Source organism: Stenella coeruleoalba, assembly GCF_951394435.1.
Source record: "Stenella coeruleoalba genome assembly, chromosome: 3".
In the NCBI taxonomy this organism is placed as follows: domain Eukaryota; kingdom Metazoa; phylum Chordata; class Mammalia; order Artiodactyla; family Delphinidae; genus Stenella; species Stenella coeruleoalba.
This window is the reverse complement of record NC_137148.1, coordinates 156033689-156051553: the sequence shown is the minus strand read 5'-3', so window position 1 is coordinate 156051553 and position 17865 is coordinate 156033689. Positions and strand designations below refer to the sequence as shown.

The following is a 17865-nucleotide window of genomic DNA, read 5'->3' as shown; positions in this document are numbered from 1 at the left end:
TTACTACCTGGGTTGCACCCTCATGCTTAGATATGCTGAAATCAAACTAGTAGCAGCATCAGTTTAGATATACAATATTTAAATAGTCAAACAAATTAAATCATTTACAGTTCTGTAGAAATACATGTGTGTGTATGTTTATGTGTGTGTATATATATATTTTTTTCTTTTTTAAGGAAAAGGAGTTTTTTAAAAGCAATCATTCTCAATTATTCTTTCTCTTAAAATCATTGTAGGGGAGTGGAGATATGTTTTTTAAACAAATTGTTCTAAAAAAACCATATGTTTTTAAAACGAATCCCCAAGTTTTTCCTACACTGGCCTATGGAAGGACAAAGTAACAGGTGGTTTTCACAGTGTTCATTCTCCTAATAGCTAAATAATTCAGCTATAGAAATATTCAAATAACAACTTCACAATGGGCAAGAACCTGTTTAACATAATGAGAGTTAATATTAATGTCTCTCTTTTTTTTTTTTTTTTTTTTGCGGTACGCGGGCCTCTCACTGCCGTGGCCTCTCCCGTTGCGGAGCACAGGCTCCGGACGCACAGGCTCAGCGGCCACAGCTCACAGGCCCAGCCGCTCCGCGGCATGTGGGATCCTCCCAGACCGGGGCACGAACCCGCGTCCCCTGCATTGGCAGGTGGACTCTCAACCACTGCGCCACCAGGGAAGCCCCGCTCATTATTTTTATATCTATTAATTTACACCCCAACATTTTCCAAAGAGGATTTGAGGCACCTTTTAACAATACTTTAACTGGCAATCCAAAGGCCAATAAAAAATGTGAAAAGATCTACAGTCCTTTCTAAAAAATGAGTTCTTGCCGGGCAAAAGATATACAAACTTGTCCCCGAAATAATATGCCCTCTTAATGAATCAATGGGTCCAGGCACTGAGCATCAACAGCGGCTAACATCATAGTGTGAGCCAACCAGGACTACTTGCCTCTAGAGGAAGCGTGCACCCCCTTAGGAAGGCACCCTGGATCCAACCAAACCTCGCCTAGATCCAACTACAACTTTTCAAGAAATACAGAGGAACAAGAAATTACATTGGAGAGGTACAATCAGTAAAATCCCAATAATGGAAAAGCTATTGCTTCAACAAATAAGCTACAAGGAAAAGAAAAAAAGAAATAAAGGGGGATCTACAGATTAAAAGAAATTTAAAAGACATATGAACTTATCACAATGTATGGACCTTATCTGGATCCTGATTCCAATGAAGAAACTATTAAAGAAACTATAAAATTTATGAGACAACTAGAAATTTGCATGCTGACTGGCTATTTGATGATATTAAGGAATTATTGCTTTTCAAAGTTTAAAAGACTCCTTATCTTTTAGAACATAAACTGAAAAATTCATGGATGAAATGACATCATAGTTAGGATTTGCTTGAAAATAATAGGTGGGGTGAGGTGTATGGATGGGATTAGGGACAAACAAGATTGGCCATGAGTTGGTAATTGTTAAAGCCAGATACTACTCTGTCTACTTCCGTATATGTTTGAAATTCCTCATAATAAACAGTTAAAGACTGATGTTGAAACTAGTTCATACAATCACAGAAGGCCAAATACAAATTTAATTTTCCTTAATTCTTAGGGAAAATTATGTAAAAATGTCACCTTCTTAACCAAGTATAACTACATATTTAGATTGGAAATAGCTGCCCTACTGCCAAATCAATAGTCTTAAGAAAAAAATGTGGTTTTGTTTTACCTTAGGCATCATGAAATAAATTGGCTTACTCACTGTTAATTGCTTCATCTGGCACTTTTCTCTATCCAGAAAATTAAGAAATTTGATTTTAAATAGACAAATTGAGGTGTATCCTCTAACATTTATTTAGGGAGGCCAAATAAACATATTTTAATCTGTCAACAAATTATTTAAAGTGGTATCCTGAAAATTAAATCCTCAGGAGTGGATTCTCCTCAGGAGACTCAGGAGAATCAAAACTTTTCAGAGAAGACTATGCCAAAATAGTATTATTTTTAACCCTGCAGAATCCTTTTGAAGGGGAAAAAAAAGGGTTAAATGAAGGGAAACATTATCTAAATTGGATGTTGTTCTTCCAGAACAAATGAAGAGCCAAAAGAGAATACTCAGAGCTCAGGGACCCAGGAAAGAATGCTGATCTGGGGGATACCTGGGTTCAAATTTCACTTTCCAGCTGCTTGCTATGAAACAAGACTGCTGAAACTCTGGGAGCCTCTGTTTCCTCCTCTGCAGAAATGGGCTTCATAGCTGCTATCACAGAGCTCCAGTGACAATTAAATGAGAGTACCTGGACAAATAGGGCCTAGCTCCTCTGGCCTTGGGCTACCTTTCCAGCTCATTGCAACTCTTCCCTCCTATACAACCTGCACTGGAGGTCGACAATCCTGCAACAAAGCTGAATGAGGTCTGTATTTTGCTTGTTTCACAGCATTTAAAACATTTTAAAATTAGCTACTGCCAACATTTCAAAATCAAGAGAGTGTAGATACAAACGTCGAGTTCTGACTTCCTTCTAAAAATTGCTGGGTGAGCTGGGTCTGGTTCTCCAGGGTCCCCACTACTCCAAGCTCTCTTACACCTGGCCCAACAGGCTGATTTTGACCCCACATTGGTCTAAAGTTCTTCCTTCACCCTGCCCTTTCCCACTTCTTGCCTCCCCCACCTGACAAGTTTCTCATCACCATTCAAGGCTCAACTCCAGCACCAGCCATCACCTCCTCCAAGTTTCCATGGCACAGCCCCCCCTCTACAGCCAGCTGTCCTAATACTCTCTACATGTCTGCCTTCCCTACTGGGCTCTTGGGCTCTCTGGAGGAAGGGACCCTGTTGCTATTGCCTTTGTGTCCCCAGGGCCGAGCAGAAAGCCTGACCTAGATAATGTAGAATTCAGTAAATGTCTCCTGAATGTGTGGAAGGAAGTTACAGCTAAAACATTACAAAAATGTAAGATTTTATATCACAGCTTGTTCTGACAGTTACCAAATAAAGGGGTCAAGGACATTAAAATGTTTCACAAAATGAAAGCAAGTTTCCATCTGCATACTAGTTTCACAAGTTAGTCAGAAGTCACTAAACAAACATAAAGGAAAAGCAACAGGCGGGCAGGGTCATTCATTCATTCACTGGACTGATATTACTGAGTACTTACTGTGTGCTTTCTAAGCACTGGGGATAAAGCAGTGGACAAATCAGACAACTACCTGTTTTCATAAAGCTACATCCTAGTGGGAGAGACAGAAAATAAACAGGCAAATCAATAGAATAGTTTCAAACCAGATACTAGGAAGAAAATTAAACAACATAATGAGAAAGAATTACTAAGGGAAGAAAAAGGGTGGTCAAGGAAGGCATTGTGTAAAGTGAGACATCTGACCAGAAGAAGAACCAGAAGGAGCCAGCTGTGCAAAGATCCGGGAGACAACGCCAATCACTGCACACAGCAAGTGCAAAGGTCCTGAGGTAAACAGAACGTTCAAGGCAAGTAAGGTGGGTGGGACAGGAGAACGGTGCTCTGGGTTGGGGGAGTGGTGGGGGGTTGGAGGGGTGGGTTGGTGGGGTGGGGTGGGCAGGGCCCGCTCTGGCGTTGCTGGGCACTGAGTGTGCAATGACAAGGCATTGGAGCAGCGTTAGTATGGGGGACTATGGGCGAATGGGGAGGGGGTTCCTGCCACACTCAAACCAGCAAGGAGCAGTATGCCGCCCAATTTTTCACAAATGTGCACTGGGCTCCTGCCCAGGCGCTTTCACACACATTCATATAGCCTGACAACAACACTGTCCCAAAGGGCAGACATTTCTCCCACTTTGCTGAGGGGAAAACCGAGAAACATCAAGTGTCAGTGCCTTTGCTAAGGTCGCAGGAACCAAATCCCAGGCTTCTGAGCATCCCGGAGCAGGTGTGCTGCTGTGTGCCAAACAATCGGGGGGGGGGGGGGGGGTGGCGCCCGCAGACCCTACGGTAGGTCTGCCAAGGCCAGACTAGGGAGCGGGCCCTCAGCTTTGGGGTGCTGACAGCCGGTAGGGAGGGGTGACTGCGGCAGCCCGGGGGACGAGGGGCTGCGGCCGGGGTCACCAGCACCCCGCAGACCCCGGTCGGCCCCACAGAACCCGGTCCTCCAGCCCCGCGCTCCCCCTTCCCCGCGGATCCCGGCCGCGCGGCCCTCCCGCCGTCCCTCCCCAGCGAGGCTCGGCCCGAGAGTCCCCGCTGGGCCTAACCCGCCCGCCGGGCTCACCTCGCCTCCCCGCCGCCGCGCCAAGAGGAGAGGGCAGGCGGGCGGACTGGCGGCGCTGCGCGCTGGCGGCTCGCGGCTCCGCTGCCCGGGGCTCGGCCGGTCGCCCCGCCCCGCTCTGCTCCGCTCCGCCCCGCCGCCGTCGCCGCTGCCGCCGCCGCCGCCGCCGCCGCCGCAGTGGGTGTGAGGGGCGCCGGAGCGCTTAGATCCCTTCCGGTCTGGCTCTCTTCTCCTCCGCCGCCGCCGCCGCAGCGGCGCTCGGCCTGACCGACCCGCGCGCCGACCAATCGGCGCGCGGTAAGTCGGACTGGTGCAGCCAATCGCGCGCGGGGTGGTGGGGACGAACTACTGCCGGGCGGCTCGGGCGGGGCGGCCGGCGGAGCCAGGGCCCTCAGTGACTGGTGAGCGGCGCTCGAAGGTAGCGCAGCAGATCGGATCCGCGCCTTATTGACGCAGGCACTGTTCGGCGAGCTAGCTGAGCTCGTTGCCCCCACAGGGGCCCACGGCGCGGCGGCCGAACACGGAGCCGGGAGACGGTGGAGAGGGCGGGCTGGCGGGACCGAAAGCCGGGCCACAGGGCTGCAGGTGCAGACTGGCAGCGGCGAGTCGGCCTGGAGGGAGACGGAGCCGGTCCATTTGGGGGAAACCCGGGGTGAGGGTGAGGGCGAGGGCCAGCCAGGGCGAGGGAAGCTGGGGCCTTGGCGTCCAGGACCGGGAGGCGGAGGCGGCGAGGGAGTGGGGACGAGAGGAGAGGACCTTGGATTCCTCTGCTCACCGTGAACGAGTTTGTAGGGGTGCTCCCAGAAGTCGGGGACGGAGATGCGAGGAGGTGGCCATGTGCAGACAAGTATCCTCGGCAGGTCAGCGACAGGGCAGGAGAGGACAGGCTGGTGCTCCTGGGGCAGAGTTCAAGCTTCTGTCTCAGAGGAGAATGGCAGAGTCGTAAATGGAGGGAAGGGAATGCAGTGCTGAGGGCCCCTAGGACCTGGGGTTTGTTGACACTGACCTTTTTTTTTTCCCCCTTATCCTGATCACTTCATTTATTTATTTTTTAAACATCTTTATTGGAGTATAATTGCTTTACAATGTTGTGTTAGTTTCTGCTGTATAACAAAGTGAATGGAATCTTTAAAAAAATGGTTCTGATGAACCTAGGGGCAGGACAGGATTAAACACGCAGACGTAGAGAATGGACTTGAGGACACGGGGAGGAGGAAGGGTAAGCTGGGACGAAGAGAGAGAGTAGCATTGACATATAGACACTGACCTTCTTTTGAGGCATCTCCCACAGCCCTCTAGCCTCTGGATCTGGTTCCAGCATGTCTGAAGTCATGTGAAATGATGGGAGAGGTGGTGTCGGATCTGTGTTTGGATGAGCAAGGCTGGAAGTGAGGCAAGGAGGCTGGACACAGTGGGGAAAAGCTCAGAGGTCCGTGGATGGGGTGAGGGGAATTGGACTTTGCAGATGGGGAGACTGGTGGACTGTGAAGGAGGAACAGCCCTCACAGGGTGGCCAGGACCACAGGGTGGCCAGGGCAGGGGCCAAACTTGGGGGAAGGAGCAGGACTCTGCAGAGGGGGCAGGTTAAGGGGCTGAGGGGCATGGAGCAGGGTGGCAGAACTGGGGGAAGCTGGCAAGCCTGTGACCCATGGCCAGGCTGGGGGCACCAGGACCTCAGAAGAGAGGTAGGGTAGAGGAAGGGATCCAGGTGCAGTGTCCCCCTTAGGCCACCCCTACCTTGGCTACCAGAACAAGTTTTCTAAAACTGAGTATGGCCCATCCCTGCTTGAAATTGTAACTCCTGAGTGTTGCCTGATTGAGGAGGGCCCACCTGATAGGCTCCTGCCCACACTCAACCTTACTGCCACCTGCCCCAGGTGCACAACAGAAAACAGGGAGCAAAAATTACCACCATCAAGGATTATGGGAAACCGTCGGAGCTGTGGTTTTACGATGGAGCACTCATGGGTGCTTCTTCTCAGATTAGGAAGGAGCACCCATTCTCACACACAATCCAGCCCTGACTTTGCAGCACTCATCCCATGGAAAGTGAGTACCAAAAATCATTGTACACACATACAAACCTATATACATTTCCTGCTGAGTTTTCTGAAAGGATTCTGCTTTTTTCTGGCTTATGAAGTACAGGGAACATTTATGGACATAGAGCTGAGGTTACAGGGTGGGGGCCAGGGAGCTGGTCTGTGCTTGGAAGAGTGCACAGGATTCCAGTTGAGGCCAACAAGAGAGAAGATCCTGTCACAAGTGTGGTGAGAACTGCAGGGGTGGGGGAAGGGGGAACACATGAGCACTGACAGCTGATCTAGCCTGCCAGGTGGAGAGGAGCAGTTGAAGAAGGCCTCCTGGACAGGAGGAAGCCCCAGCTGAGGCTGGAAAGCCAGCAGGAGTGTTCCGGGCCAGTGCTTTAGGCAGAAAGCGCACTCAGACCCAGAGATTCAGAAGTGAGGACATGCATGCTATATTCAGGAAACCACATATCACCTAGTCTTGCTGGAGATGGAGAAGGGCGACTGGAGAGTTTTGAGGGCTTTGAGGTGCGTGGACTGGCACAGCTGACCGGAGGCCCATTGGCTGGCTTCAGCTCACTGATATGCTTTGTTTAACCCTGAGAGTTGTTTGTTTCTTTGTTTTTTAAGTTTTTTAGTTGCCAACATTTAAAAATTGGGCGCTTTCACCTTGGAAACACTCAATTGTTGGTTTCTCTTGAATAGTTAAAGCTCTGGCAACATGGGGCCCAGATTCGCATAGTAGTCAGCTGGAACTGAGTGGCAGCTGCCCCTTTAGGTGAGACCCCTAGTTCACCACAGTCTCCACAACTCCCTATTATCCACATCTGCCTGCAACTTCACTCACCCCTTACCTAATAGGCCTTGGGGCATCGCAGGGTGGAGACCTGGCTGTGGAGGTAAAGGGCAGCTGTTGTGGAGTATTAAGAAAGGAAGTGAGCAGAGTGATTAGATGTTTATTTTGGAAAGATCACTAGGGCACATGAAGTTTCAGGGATGAGGGGCTTAAGACCACAAGACCAATTAGGGAGCTATTGCAAAGGTCCCTGTAAGAGAAGATGAGGTCTGGTCTGGGGCCAAGGCAGCAGGTGTCAAAAGGAAGGATCTGATTTTAAAACTGTTTCAAGACTTTAGGCAAATTCAAATTAAATTACAACCCACTATCACTACACACCCCACTAGGATGGCTGTATGAAAAAAGACAATAGCAAGTGTTGATGGTGATGTGGAGCAAATGGAACTCCCAGACACTGCTGGTGGAAAAGCAAAATGGTTTATCCACTTTGGAAACAGTTTGATAGTTTCAGATAACATTAAACACATAGCTGTCATACCACCCAGCAATCCCATTCCTCGATATATACCCTAGAGAAATAAAAGCATGTTCACACAAAGAGCTTACGTGAATGTTCATACCAGCCTTACTCAAAACAGTTAAAAACTAGAAACAACCCATGTGTCCATAATTCAGTGAATGGAAAGACAAACTGTGGTACATCCATGCAGTAGGATATTACCTGACACAGAAAGGACTGGCCTGGTGGCGAGTGCACAGCACAGCATAGATAAGTATTAAAAACATGGTAAGTGAAAGAAGCCAAACATAAAACTATACATGATTCCATTTATGACCTTCTGGAAAAAGCAGAGTCACATCAGTGGTTGTCAAAGCTCAAGTGTGGGGAGGGGAATGACTCCCAGGGGCCATGAGTGAATTTTTGGGGATGATGGGCATACTCTGTTGTATTTTAATTATGGTGGTCCTCATATGACTATATATGTGTCAAAACTCAGAATTGTGCACCTAAGAAAGGATGACTTTTAATGTGTGTAAATTATACAAAACAAACTTGATGTAAAGGAAAAAAAAAACTGTTCAAGAGGTGGAATTGTCAGGTCTTACAGGTAGGATGTAGGGGTGAGAGAGGAGGAGTAGTCAGAGAGAAAAACCTGGCTTGGTTCTTGGCTGGGGACTTCTGCCCTTGGCCTGCTCATGCTTCTGCCAAGCCTCATTAGAGCATTTCTGGCTGCCCTTCCCTGCCCTTGATGCTGCTGCTGGCAGACACTGCCCACCTCCCCATCCCATGTGGGCCTCTTCACCTGGGTTCCAGTCAGGCTCTCCACTTAGTTGTGCTCCTCTGGGCAAGGGATTAGGCTCAGAGAGCCTCAGTTCAATGGGGAATGGGCATCGGTGGTGAACCCAACCTGATGCGAGGACTCAAGGAGCAAAGTACCAAACGCGGGGTGCCGACCTTACACACAGGGTATGTGAGTGTTCTCATTCTGGCTGCTTTTGGCCCCCTCCCTCGACTTTGCCTGCTCTCCCCGCAGTCCATTAACCCCTCCTCTCTCTTCTCCCCAGCCCTTACCAGGACCAGAGATGTGCCAAAGGATTCAAGTTAGGACTGTTTTAGTTGTGTGTTATAGAAAGCCACATTGCACTTAAACCAATGGGGACAATTTGGGGGAGTTTCCTGCACTGTTGCACCTGAGGGAGAGCGGGGGTAGAGCTGGCTTCAGTACTGCAGGCTTGAGAGCCAGGCTGAGGCCTTGAAAGCCAGAGGCAAGCTCTCTACCCATCCCATTCCTCTGTGTCAGCTTCCTTCTCTCCATGTCACCTTCTGCTCTTCCACCACCCAAGGGGAGTGACCCTCTGTCTCAAGTCAAGTTTGAAAACCCCCATGGGAGGACTCTGATGGCTCCCCCTTGCAGGGCTCCCACTCTTTGCTGGTCAGTCAGGCTCATGTGAGGACGTGGCAGGCGAAAGGGCAGAAAACAGCTGGGAAAGACAGAAGTCTGGGTTTTATTCTCTGGTAATAAGAAACAGGGTGTCTTATATACACTACCAAATGTAAAATAGATAGCTAGTGGGAAGCAGCCACATAGCACAGGGAGATCAGCTCGTGCTTTGTGACCACCTAGAGGGGTGGGATAGGGAAGGTGGGAGGGAGACACAAGAGGGAGGGGATATGGGGATATATGTATACATACAGCTGATTCACTTTGTTATACAGCAGCAACTAACACAACAATGTAAAGCAATTATACTCCAATAAAGGTGTTAAAGAAAAACAAGCATGTCTGAGCTGGGGGCACAGCTGAAGGCATGGGAGCTGTATGAAAATGGGGTTGATCCATGACTGTATGACTGAATGCAGTGACCCTCAGCCCTCCTCTTCCAGGTTTCTCCCAGAGCACCAGCCATTGGACCCTTGCTCAAAGGCAAGGGACTGGAAAGCTCTTCTCTGGGAGTCTGACCAGCCCTGAAGCCTAAAGCAAAGGCTTGACCTCCATCCCCCCACAAGCCCCCTTCCAGATTGACCGGCAGTGAATCTTGGCATCAAAATAAGCCCCACTGTGTGCTCAGGACTTTCCACCTACCTTGAATCTGACTGGACAGCCCAAGGTCACATGGCAAAGAAAATTAAGACAATCAAACAGAAAACTGCATCTTGAAAGAAACAGAGACTATGTAGAGAAGAAAATTCCAAAGGAAAAAAAAAATCATTGCAGGCTTCAAAGAGTATGAAAAAATATTGCATCCTAGTAACAAGAACCACCATTAAAAAAATTCAGCACACAAGTTATGTCTTGCTCTCTCAGCTGAGATGGCCTAGAAGCAATGACATCCCAGGAGTGAAAACACAGCCAGAGCCCAGGTCTTGTTTTCTAATGCCATTCACAAATAAAGGAAACCAGGGGTCCTTGGAGCAATGGCTGATTCTAGGGCAGGGGCAGGGAATATACAAGATGAGCCTAGCACAAGTTGTAGTGCAAGAAAGGGAAGTGCTTACAAAGTACACACACAAACGAGGGGTCATGTCACAAGAGCCAACTGAAAGAGCTCCCAGTAGCCATAGCTGGAACAATTCAAACAACAAAATAAGTAACATAGCACTGGGTTATGACTCAAAGTGTAAAATAAATATCCATGAGTTTCATAGTAACAGAAATAAATGATTTAACAAAAAGATGGAGAACAGACAAATCTGTACTGAGTTCCAAATAATTTATGTGGATACTCCCCTCACGGAGGTGAAGCATAACTCCCTACTCTTTAAGTGTGGGATAGGCATGATGGCTTCCTTCCAAAAAATTCAGTATGGAAAGGGGGGAAAAATAGAGTACCCGACAAACACTACCTCAGTCAAGGGTCACCTGACATAACAGTGATAAAACATGTTGATAGTATGTACCCTTGATATGAAGTGATGAGAATGGCATTTTACTTCTGGGGTCTTCCTCCCCAAAACACAGAGCGCCAGTCTAACCACAAGAATAGCACCAGGCAAATCCAAATGTAGGACATTCTATCAATACAAAATACCCAGCAACAGTCCTCAAAACTGTCAAGGTGGGCTTCCCTGGTGGCGCAGTGGTTGAGAGTCCGCCTGCCGATGCAGGGGACACGGGTTCGTGCCCCAGTTCGGGAAGATCCCACATGCCGCGGAGCGGCTGGGCCCGTGAGCCATGGCCGCTGAGCCTGCGCATCCGGAGCCTGTGCTCCGCAACGGGAGAGGCCACAACAGTGAGAGGCCCACGTACCGCAAAAAAAAAAAAAAAAAAAAAAAAACTGTCAAGGTAATCAAAAACAAGGAAAGTCTGAGAAACTGGCACAGCCAAAAGGAGCCCAAGGAGACATGTGATGTCCTTGAATAGGAAAGGGGAATTAGATACAAATTAAGAAGATATGAATAAATTATGGGCTTTAGTTAATTTAAAATATTATATTATATATATATATATATATATATATATATATATATATATATATATATATATATATATATATATATTCAGAGCCAAAAAAAGAGTTCTTGGAAATTAAATCATTTGGCAGAAATGGAAAATCTTGGTAGTAGACAGGTTGGGAGAGAAAATTGAAGAACTCTCCCAATGAGTAGAGAAAAAAGATAAGATGGACAATAGAAAGGATAAGAAATTACAGGCCATTCCAGCAGCTTCACCTCTGCAGTCCAATGCTCTACCCCTGAGCTATAACCCTCAGCAGCTTCACCTCTGAATAACGGAGAGGCTAGAGAAACAAAAAGAAATCCATAAAAAAGTAACTCAAGAAAACATCCCAGACTTGAAGATCATGAGTAACCAGACTGAAATCAACACTAAATGAAAAGAGATCCAAGGCACCCTTGTTGTGATATTTCAGAACACAGGGAACAAAAAGAAGGAAATAAAGAGGTCACTGACAAAGGCACACCAGAGTGACTTTGGACCCCTCAACTGCAATACTGGGAACAAGGTAAGGGAGCATTACCTTTATGATTCTGAAAGAAACATTTTTATCTGACCTAGAATTCTATAATTAGCCAAACCCTCAATCAAGTGTGAGGCATAAAGTCATTTCCAGACATGCAAGGTCTCAAAACATTTATCTCCCAGCATCTTTACTCAAGAAGTATGTGCTCCACCAAAACAAAAAAGGACTCAGAAGAAGGAAGACACAGAGACAGGAAGCAAGAGACATGAGAGATGAGGAGAGAATCCCCTGGAGGATGGTGAACGGTGATCCCAAGGTGACAGCTCTGCAGCAGCTGTGGAGGGCAACTGAGCCACACTGCAGCAGTGTGACCTGGCACATAGACTGTCATCACCAAGACCCCCCTTCCATCAGTCCATCTTCTTAACCTGAGGACAGAAAGCCCAGGAGAACTTGGCCCAGATTCTCATCAGTACTTGGCTTGTCTTGACCATGTGCTGATGAGGGTCTCTCCCCTCAGGCTCTGATGAGGACACGCATATAACTCACAGAAGTTTCCAGCTTTTCCCTGAGAGCGGAAGGTAGACCACGATGGGCTCAGATATAGAAAGGACAGAGCAGCCCACTCTCACTGACCGGACTTCTGCTGCATGTCCAGCTCCTGGTCTACACTTCAGTCTTGCCAGGCACCTGACTGTGGAGAGCCCAGTGTTTTCCAAGACTCACTTGTGACCTTGCTCGTGAGTTCCCCAGAAAGGGCCTTGTCACCTCCCAGAGAAGCGGAGGTCAGACCATGACCGAAGACTGCTCCACTCACCTCCTCCTGGAGCCTCTGCCCAGCGGGGACAGTGCTGCCCACTCCTTGCATGAATGGTGTGTGCTTGCCCTCCGATTTCAAGACTAGGCAGTATTATTGTTTGAGTATTATTGTATGGGGTAGATACACAGGTAGAACTATAAAGAAAAGCAAGGGAACAATGAGCACAGAAGTCAGGATGGTCATCACCTCTCAGGTGTTAAGGATGAAATACATTTTTCTGGTCCTTGTTCAGATAAAAATGTTCTGGCTAGTTTGTAGTCTCCTAACCTGAAGTTGTATTGGTCATTGTTTGGTCAGGAAGACAGAAACCAGAGCAGGCATTTCCAACAAGACTTACACACTTGTTAATTTGTGAGAAGGGCAGGAGGAAGGTCAGAGAATGCCATCACAGCCCCTTGGGTTCCTGCCAACTCTCCAGAATTAGGATTTTGGAGGAGCCACAGGAAAGCTCTGCTGGTGGCCACCACAGCCTGGAGCACTGAGTGATGGGTGAGTTGTAGGGAGCCCCACCATAGAGGATATTTTGGGGCCAAGGGCCACAACAGGACCTCCTGTCTGCCTCTGCCAGCACAGAAATAAGTTATATGAATGAGTGATATGAATTTCTCATTGAATAATATAATTTCTAAACTGTCTTTCAAATCTCCCAGAAGTGTCTCTCACTGGTGGAATTTAACCTGGAAATGTAGTTCCCAGGTTTCCAACCCCTGTGATACAGAGTAGAGCATAGAATAGGATGAAAAAGGTCACTGAATAGCCCACAGGTAATCCAGAACAAAGATCTGATGGGATTCTAGAGCTACACATACCAATTAGTTGCCATGAAGACACCACTCGAGCTGTCTGGGATAGCACTTTCATAGGGAGCCAAACTCCAACTCTACAAGAATTCTGTCTCTGGCTTTCTATCTTCCTGCCTGATTCTATTAATAAAATTGGTGACTTTATAGGCTTACTGGGGGAAAAAAGTACAAATTTGAGTTTCACCTCTGTATGCTTCATTCAGGCTCTGGGCAACCCCCTCCAACAGCTATTCAGTGGATTCTCATTCCAAAGTCCCAAATCTCCTGCATTTTGTTCCATTCTGTTAAAATAGTGCTCATTTTCATCCTAGAAGCACATAGGTCACGGGTGTGGCTACCAACAAACAGGGCTGCCCCCACGAGACACTGCTGAGTTTGTTTTGAGGAGCCTTCAAAAGCATGCGAAAAGAATGAGAATAACAAAAATCCACACGCACAAGACAAAAAAATTGTACTGTATTTATTGTCTTAAAATTGCATAGTACTTTGATTGTGCATGCTTTTAAATAGAGGGCAAGTTAGCCCTCTTGAAACTACTCTCTTGCATGGGATTTTTCAGGCTGTTTTACTATGGGCAGGAGCAGGGACCAAAATACTGCCTGATCTTAAAAAGAACCATGATCAGAGAGAAGTTGTCGGAGAGATTTAGATGAGAAGACACTGATGAAGGGAGTTGAGATTTGACAGGACTTATAAGAGGCATAGGAAGATGGTGGGAGGGGGCTTCCCTGAAGTCAGGGGACAGGACTCAGGAGCAGCCAAGAGAGGATGGGAAAGGAGAAAGGAGTCCAGAGGGGCAATGCCTGGTGCTCAAATCTGAGATGAATGCTCCCTGCCAGGACACTGGGTGCACTGGGTAGCCTGAGGGTATGGTCTGGGCGTTACCTTGGCTACAGAAAGCCACATACTAGAAAAATAACTTAAAAGCTATACAATTGTCATTATAAATATTTTGTCTTTAAAACTAACTAGTGTTGGTTAAAAAAGGTTCACAGTTACTCTGAAGAGAGCTGTATCTCTATTGCACGGTATTGGAAAAGTCCACTCAGATCCCATGTGTAAACAATGATTCCCTTCTCCTCTGGCAACTTCAGGACACAGAGAAACACTATCTGCTGTAAGCAAAGCACTTGGGTACAAGGCACGTCAAAGCTGTCAAGCTCTACTGGAATCTACTCAGAACACGCAGAATGCCAGCTTTTCTTCCCACTTGATGTCACTGGGAAAGGTCTTAAATCAGATTAAAGGTGGTGATGGTCTTCTCACACTCTTGTTCTCATTCCACGGTTACAGACTTGGCCAGATTTCTGGGGAAGTCAACCTAAAATGACAGAAAGTAGCTGCTCAGGACCCCACAAGTCTCAGCAACACACTGTGTTTATAAAGCCTACTCTCAGAGTACTTGACGACAAGGAGACAGGTGTTCCTGGGCACCTCCAACCATGAGCTCCTTGAGACCTGCATCTTGGAAGCAGTTCCTTATTCCAGAAACTTCACTGAACTGTACAATGTTTAGTTTATGCAATAAATATTTATGGGGCACCTGTGTCACGCAGTGTTAACACTATTAAAAGGATATGATTCATGCTATTAAAAACAGCTAGCTCAATTTGTACTGTTAAAAATTCACTTTTCTTGGAAGTAGATGCACTAAATTATTGGTTAAGGGTGGGGACTGGGAAGGAAATGTGACTGAAGATGGTTGATAAAGTAGCCTTCAACTTTATCTACAGGGTCTTATTTCATTTACAATAACATTAAAAAAGAGAAGAAACAAAAATGACAAAATGTTGGCAAATGTCAATGCTGGATGGTATATATACCATCGGATGTTTGTTATATTGTTTTTGGTATTGATATATATTTTTTAAAGCTTCTCAAAATTGTAGTAAAACTATTTCTTTGCACACATACTTTCTGGTGAGATCATAAACTGGTTCTTTTCTGGAACAGAAATCGACAATATAGGAGTTCCAAAATGTTGAATGATTTGCTAGACTGAGGATAAATCTTCTAATGTGGGAGGAAGATGTATATACAAAGATAATTCACTGCAATTGTTATTTATGCAGATATTCCAAAAAATTAGAAACAGTTTAAATAATAGAAGACCGGTTAAGTAATTGTTAAAATCTGTGTTGTAAGACTGCAGTGGAATATTGTGCAATGATCAAGTGTTGCTTACAAGTTCAAGATGTGAGAAAATATTTGTAATATGTTAAAAAGGAAGTTATAAAAGTTCATCCTTGATATTATCTCAAAAAAATCTTTAAAAATGCACAGGCACAAGGAAAAGACTGGAATAAAATATTAAATTTGCTAATTAACATTGCCTCTGGGTGAGAAGCTTATGGTTTAATATGGCCTTCATACATCTTGCAGTTCCCATCTTGTTTTCAGGGGGTATAAGTTACTTTAAAAACAGTTATTTTAAATGTAAATATTTCTCTTATGAATTTTTATGCCAAATAAGTATTTAAGAACCAAATGGAACTCTGGGTTATGTCTCTCCCCTTTGCTGGGTGATGTGCAATTTTTAGACGTACGTCATATCCTCGGAGTACAGCCAGGTGGAAGGAGAGGAGCTGTAGTGGAATCACACTCAGGATGCCCTGGAGGCAGTCCACGGTGTGGGGCAGCTCGATTGTTTTATATGCAAACTTGGAACTTTCAGTGTCGTCCTTGGAGCACAGTATGATTGGGCGACCCTAAGACAGAGAAATGTGATCACAAGATGCAGATCATCTCTGAAAGAAGCAATCCCTCACACACAGCAGAGTTTCTGAGATAAACATATTGCAATCATAACAGTGATCTTTTGCTTTTGCTGGAGTTATGGATGAGGTGATGTATCCGATTTGTGTAAAGGACAAAGAGTTTGGAGGCTTTTTTGGTGAGGTTCGTATTCTTCCCTGGTAGGGGGTTGCAGCACCCATTTGTGAGTGGCTCCAATGTGCTTTGCAAAGAGCAGGAGCTCTTACCCCTTACTCCAGGGGCTCATAGTCAAGTGGTAAGAAAACAAAAATGTAAATAAGCAAACCGATAAATAACAATGAATTTCAGATAAAAGCCACCTGGGAGGTAAAACCCCGTAACATGCTTGGGAGACAGTGGTGAGGTCCGAGGAGCTCTCTAAAAAGGAGACATTTGTATTGAGACCTGAATGATGAGAGGCCAACTCCCCGAAGAAGTGTGGGAAGAATGTTCGGGGCAGAGAGAGCAGCCTGTGTTCTACAAGTTCTAGCGAATTATTGAAACTGAGGGGGTGGTGGGAACTCCTGAATTTGGATCCAGTTGGTCAGAAGTGTGGGTGGCCTAGGAAACCCAAAGATTGTAGCTAGTGGCTGAAGTGAGGGCGGTCTTGTGGAGGACAGTGCCCTTCACCTGTGAAATCTGACTAACTCTGGGTGGCCAATATCAGAACTATCCCCAGGGCTCTCCACCAGACCTCCTCTGGTCTCCATGCCTGGGATCCAGGACCCCTCTGGGCAATCTGGATCACTGGGCCTCACCTAAGAGCTTCTGTGGGCATGGCCGCAGGCTGGCCAGTCCCTTTCTGAATGTGCACCACACATGAGGGGCCCCAGGAGAGAGTGTGTGCTCATGCCTACTCCCCAGCAGGAACACCCATAGCTGATGCCGGCAGACGGTGGGTGAGGCGGGCATGTGTGGAAGAGAACAGGAGGCATGTGTGGCAGAGAGCCCTCACCTGGCGGGCTGTGACCTGTTGCAGGGCATTCTGGCATTTGGCAAAGCAAGGATCCTTCATGATGACCATGATGACGGGCATCTGCTTGTCAATCAGCGCCAGGGGTCCGTGCTTCAGCTCCCCAGCTAGGATGCCTTCTGAGTGCATGTAGGTTATCTCTTTAATTTTCTGGGGAAACACGAGGTGGGATCATTGTCACACTGGGAAGACAGGGAGCAGATCAGCCAGAGGGGAGAAAGGGGAGGCGGGAAGGAATGATTCCAGGAAGCAGGGAGCTGAGGGCCAAGAGGCAGATGGACACATGGAGCGGTCAACAGCACTGAGGGCAGCCGAAAAGGCCAGGGCCAGGGGAGAGGGCTGGCTGCTGTCCAGAGCATGCACAAAGCCCAGCACACAGCCTGTGAACCCAGACCAGCTCTGGGACACAGTCACCCGCCTTGGATGGACAAGTCAGTGTCAATCTAGCTTTCCCCCTTCCCCTCTGTAGCCAGCCACATGGCCTCCCTAACAGTTATAATTTGTAATGATGGCATTTTATTCTACACCTTCATTCAATTATCTGATTAATCACTTCCCCAATTCTAGATCATTAATAACTTCCAAAGGGTTGCTCCAACTTAACTATCAAGCAAAATCACACACACACTGGGGTGTTAATGGAGTTTTCCCCCTATGTTTAGAGAGACACATTTTTTTTCAGTTACCATTAAACCCATGTCATTGAACTGGTGAGAGTGTTGAAGAAAACATTTCTCAACTCCCTAGAACTATTTATTTGGGTCAGGGAAACATTGTCAGGAGTGTGGCTCCATCCTGGATGCCGCAGACGGCTGAAGTGCTGGTACCCAAGTCACCACAGAGGGGCCACTGACTTGTGCCAGCAGCAGCGTAAAAGCTTCTTTCTTTCCCCCAAGACTAACTTGGAGACACAGCTGAATACTCATCTTTCACCAGCACACTCAGGAGCTGCAGCTGAGCACCCCACACCAGATGGCAGAGGCACGGGGCTGGGGCGCCAAAAGTGTGCCCCACCGAGGCATTGCCTCTATT

At 46.9% G+C, this 17865-nt stretch overlaps 2 protein-coding genes across 4 annotated transcripts in view; both read right to left on the bottom strand.

The window, feature by feature from the left end:
* MAPK9 (mitogen-activated protein kinase 9) overlaps positions 1-4450 on the bottom strand; it is a 59578-nt gene extending 55128 nt beyond the window's left edge. For both annotated transcript variants that reach the window (XM_079917079.1, XM_079917080.1), the window contains exon 1: positions 4242-4450. The gene's annotated coding sequence lies outside the window, so the exon portion shown is untranslated. The remainder of the gene's footprint in view (positions 1-4241) is intronic.
* Positions 4451-13192: 8742 nt separating this feature from the next.
* Positions 13193-17865, bottom strand: part of GFPT2 (glutamine-fructose-6-phosphate transaminase 2) — a 45808-nt gene continuing 41135 nt past the window's right edge. For both annotated transcript variants that reach the window (XM_079915787.1, XM_079915788.1), the window contains 3 exons: positions 16816-16983; positions 15653-15814; positions 13193-14427 (listed from right to left, as the gene is read on the bottom strand). In XM_079915787.1, the coding sequence (XP_079771913.1) occupies positions 14383-14427; positions 15653-15814; positions 16816-16983 (375 nt within the window). In that variant the 3' untranslated portion in view covers positions 13193-14382. The remainder of the gene's footprint in view (positions 14428-15652; positions 15815-16815; positions 16984-17865) is intronic.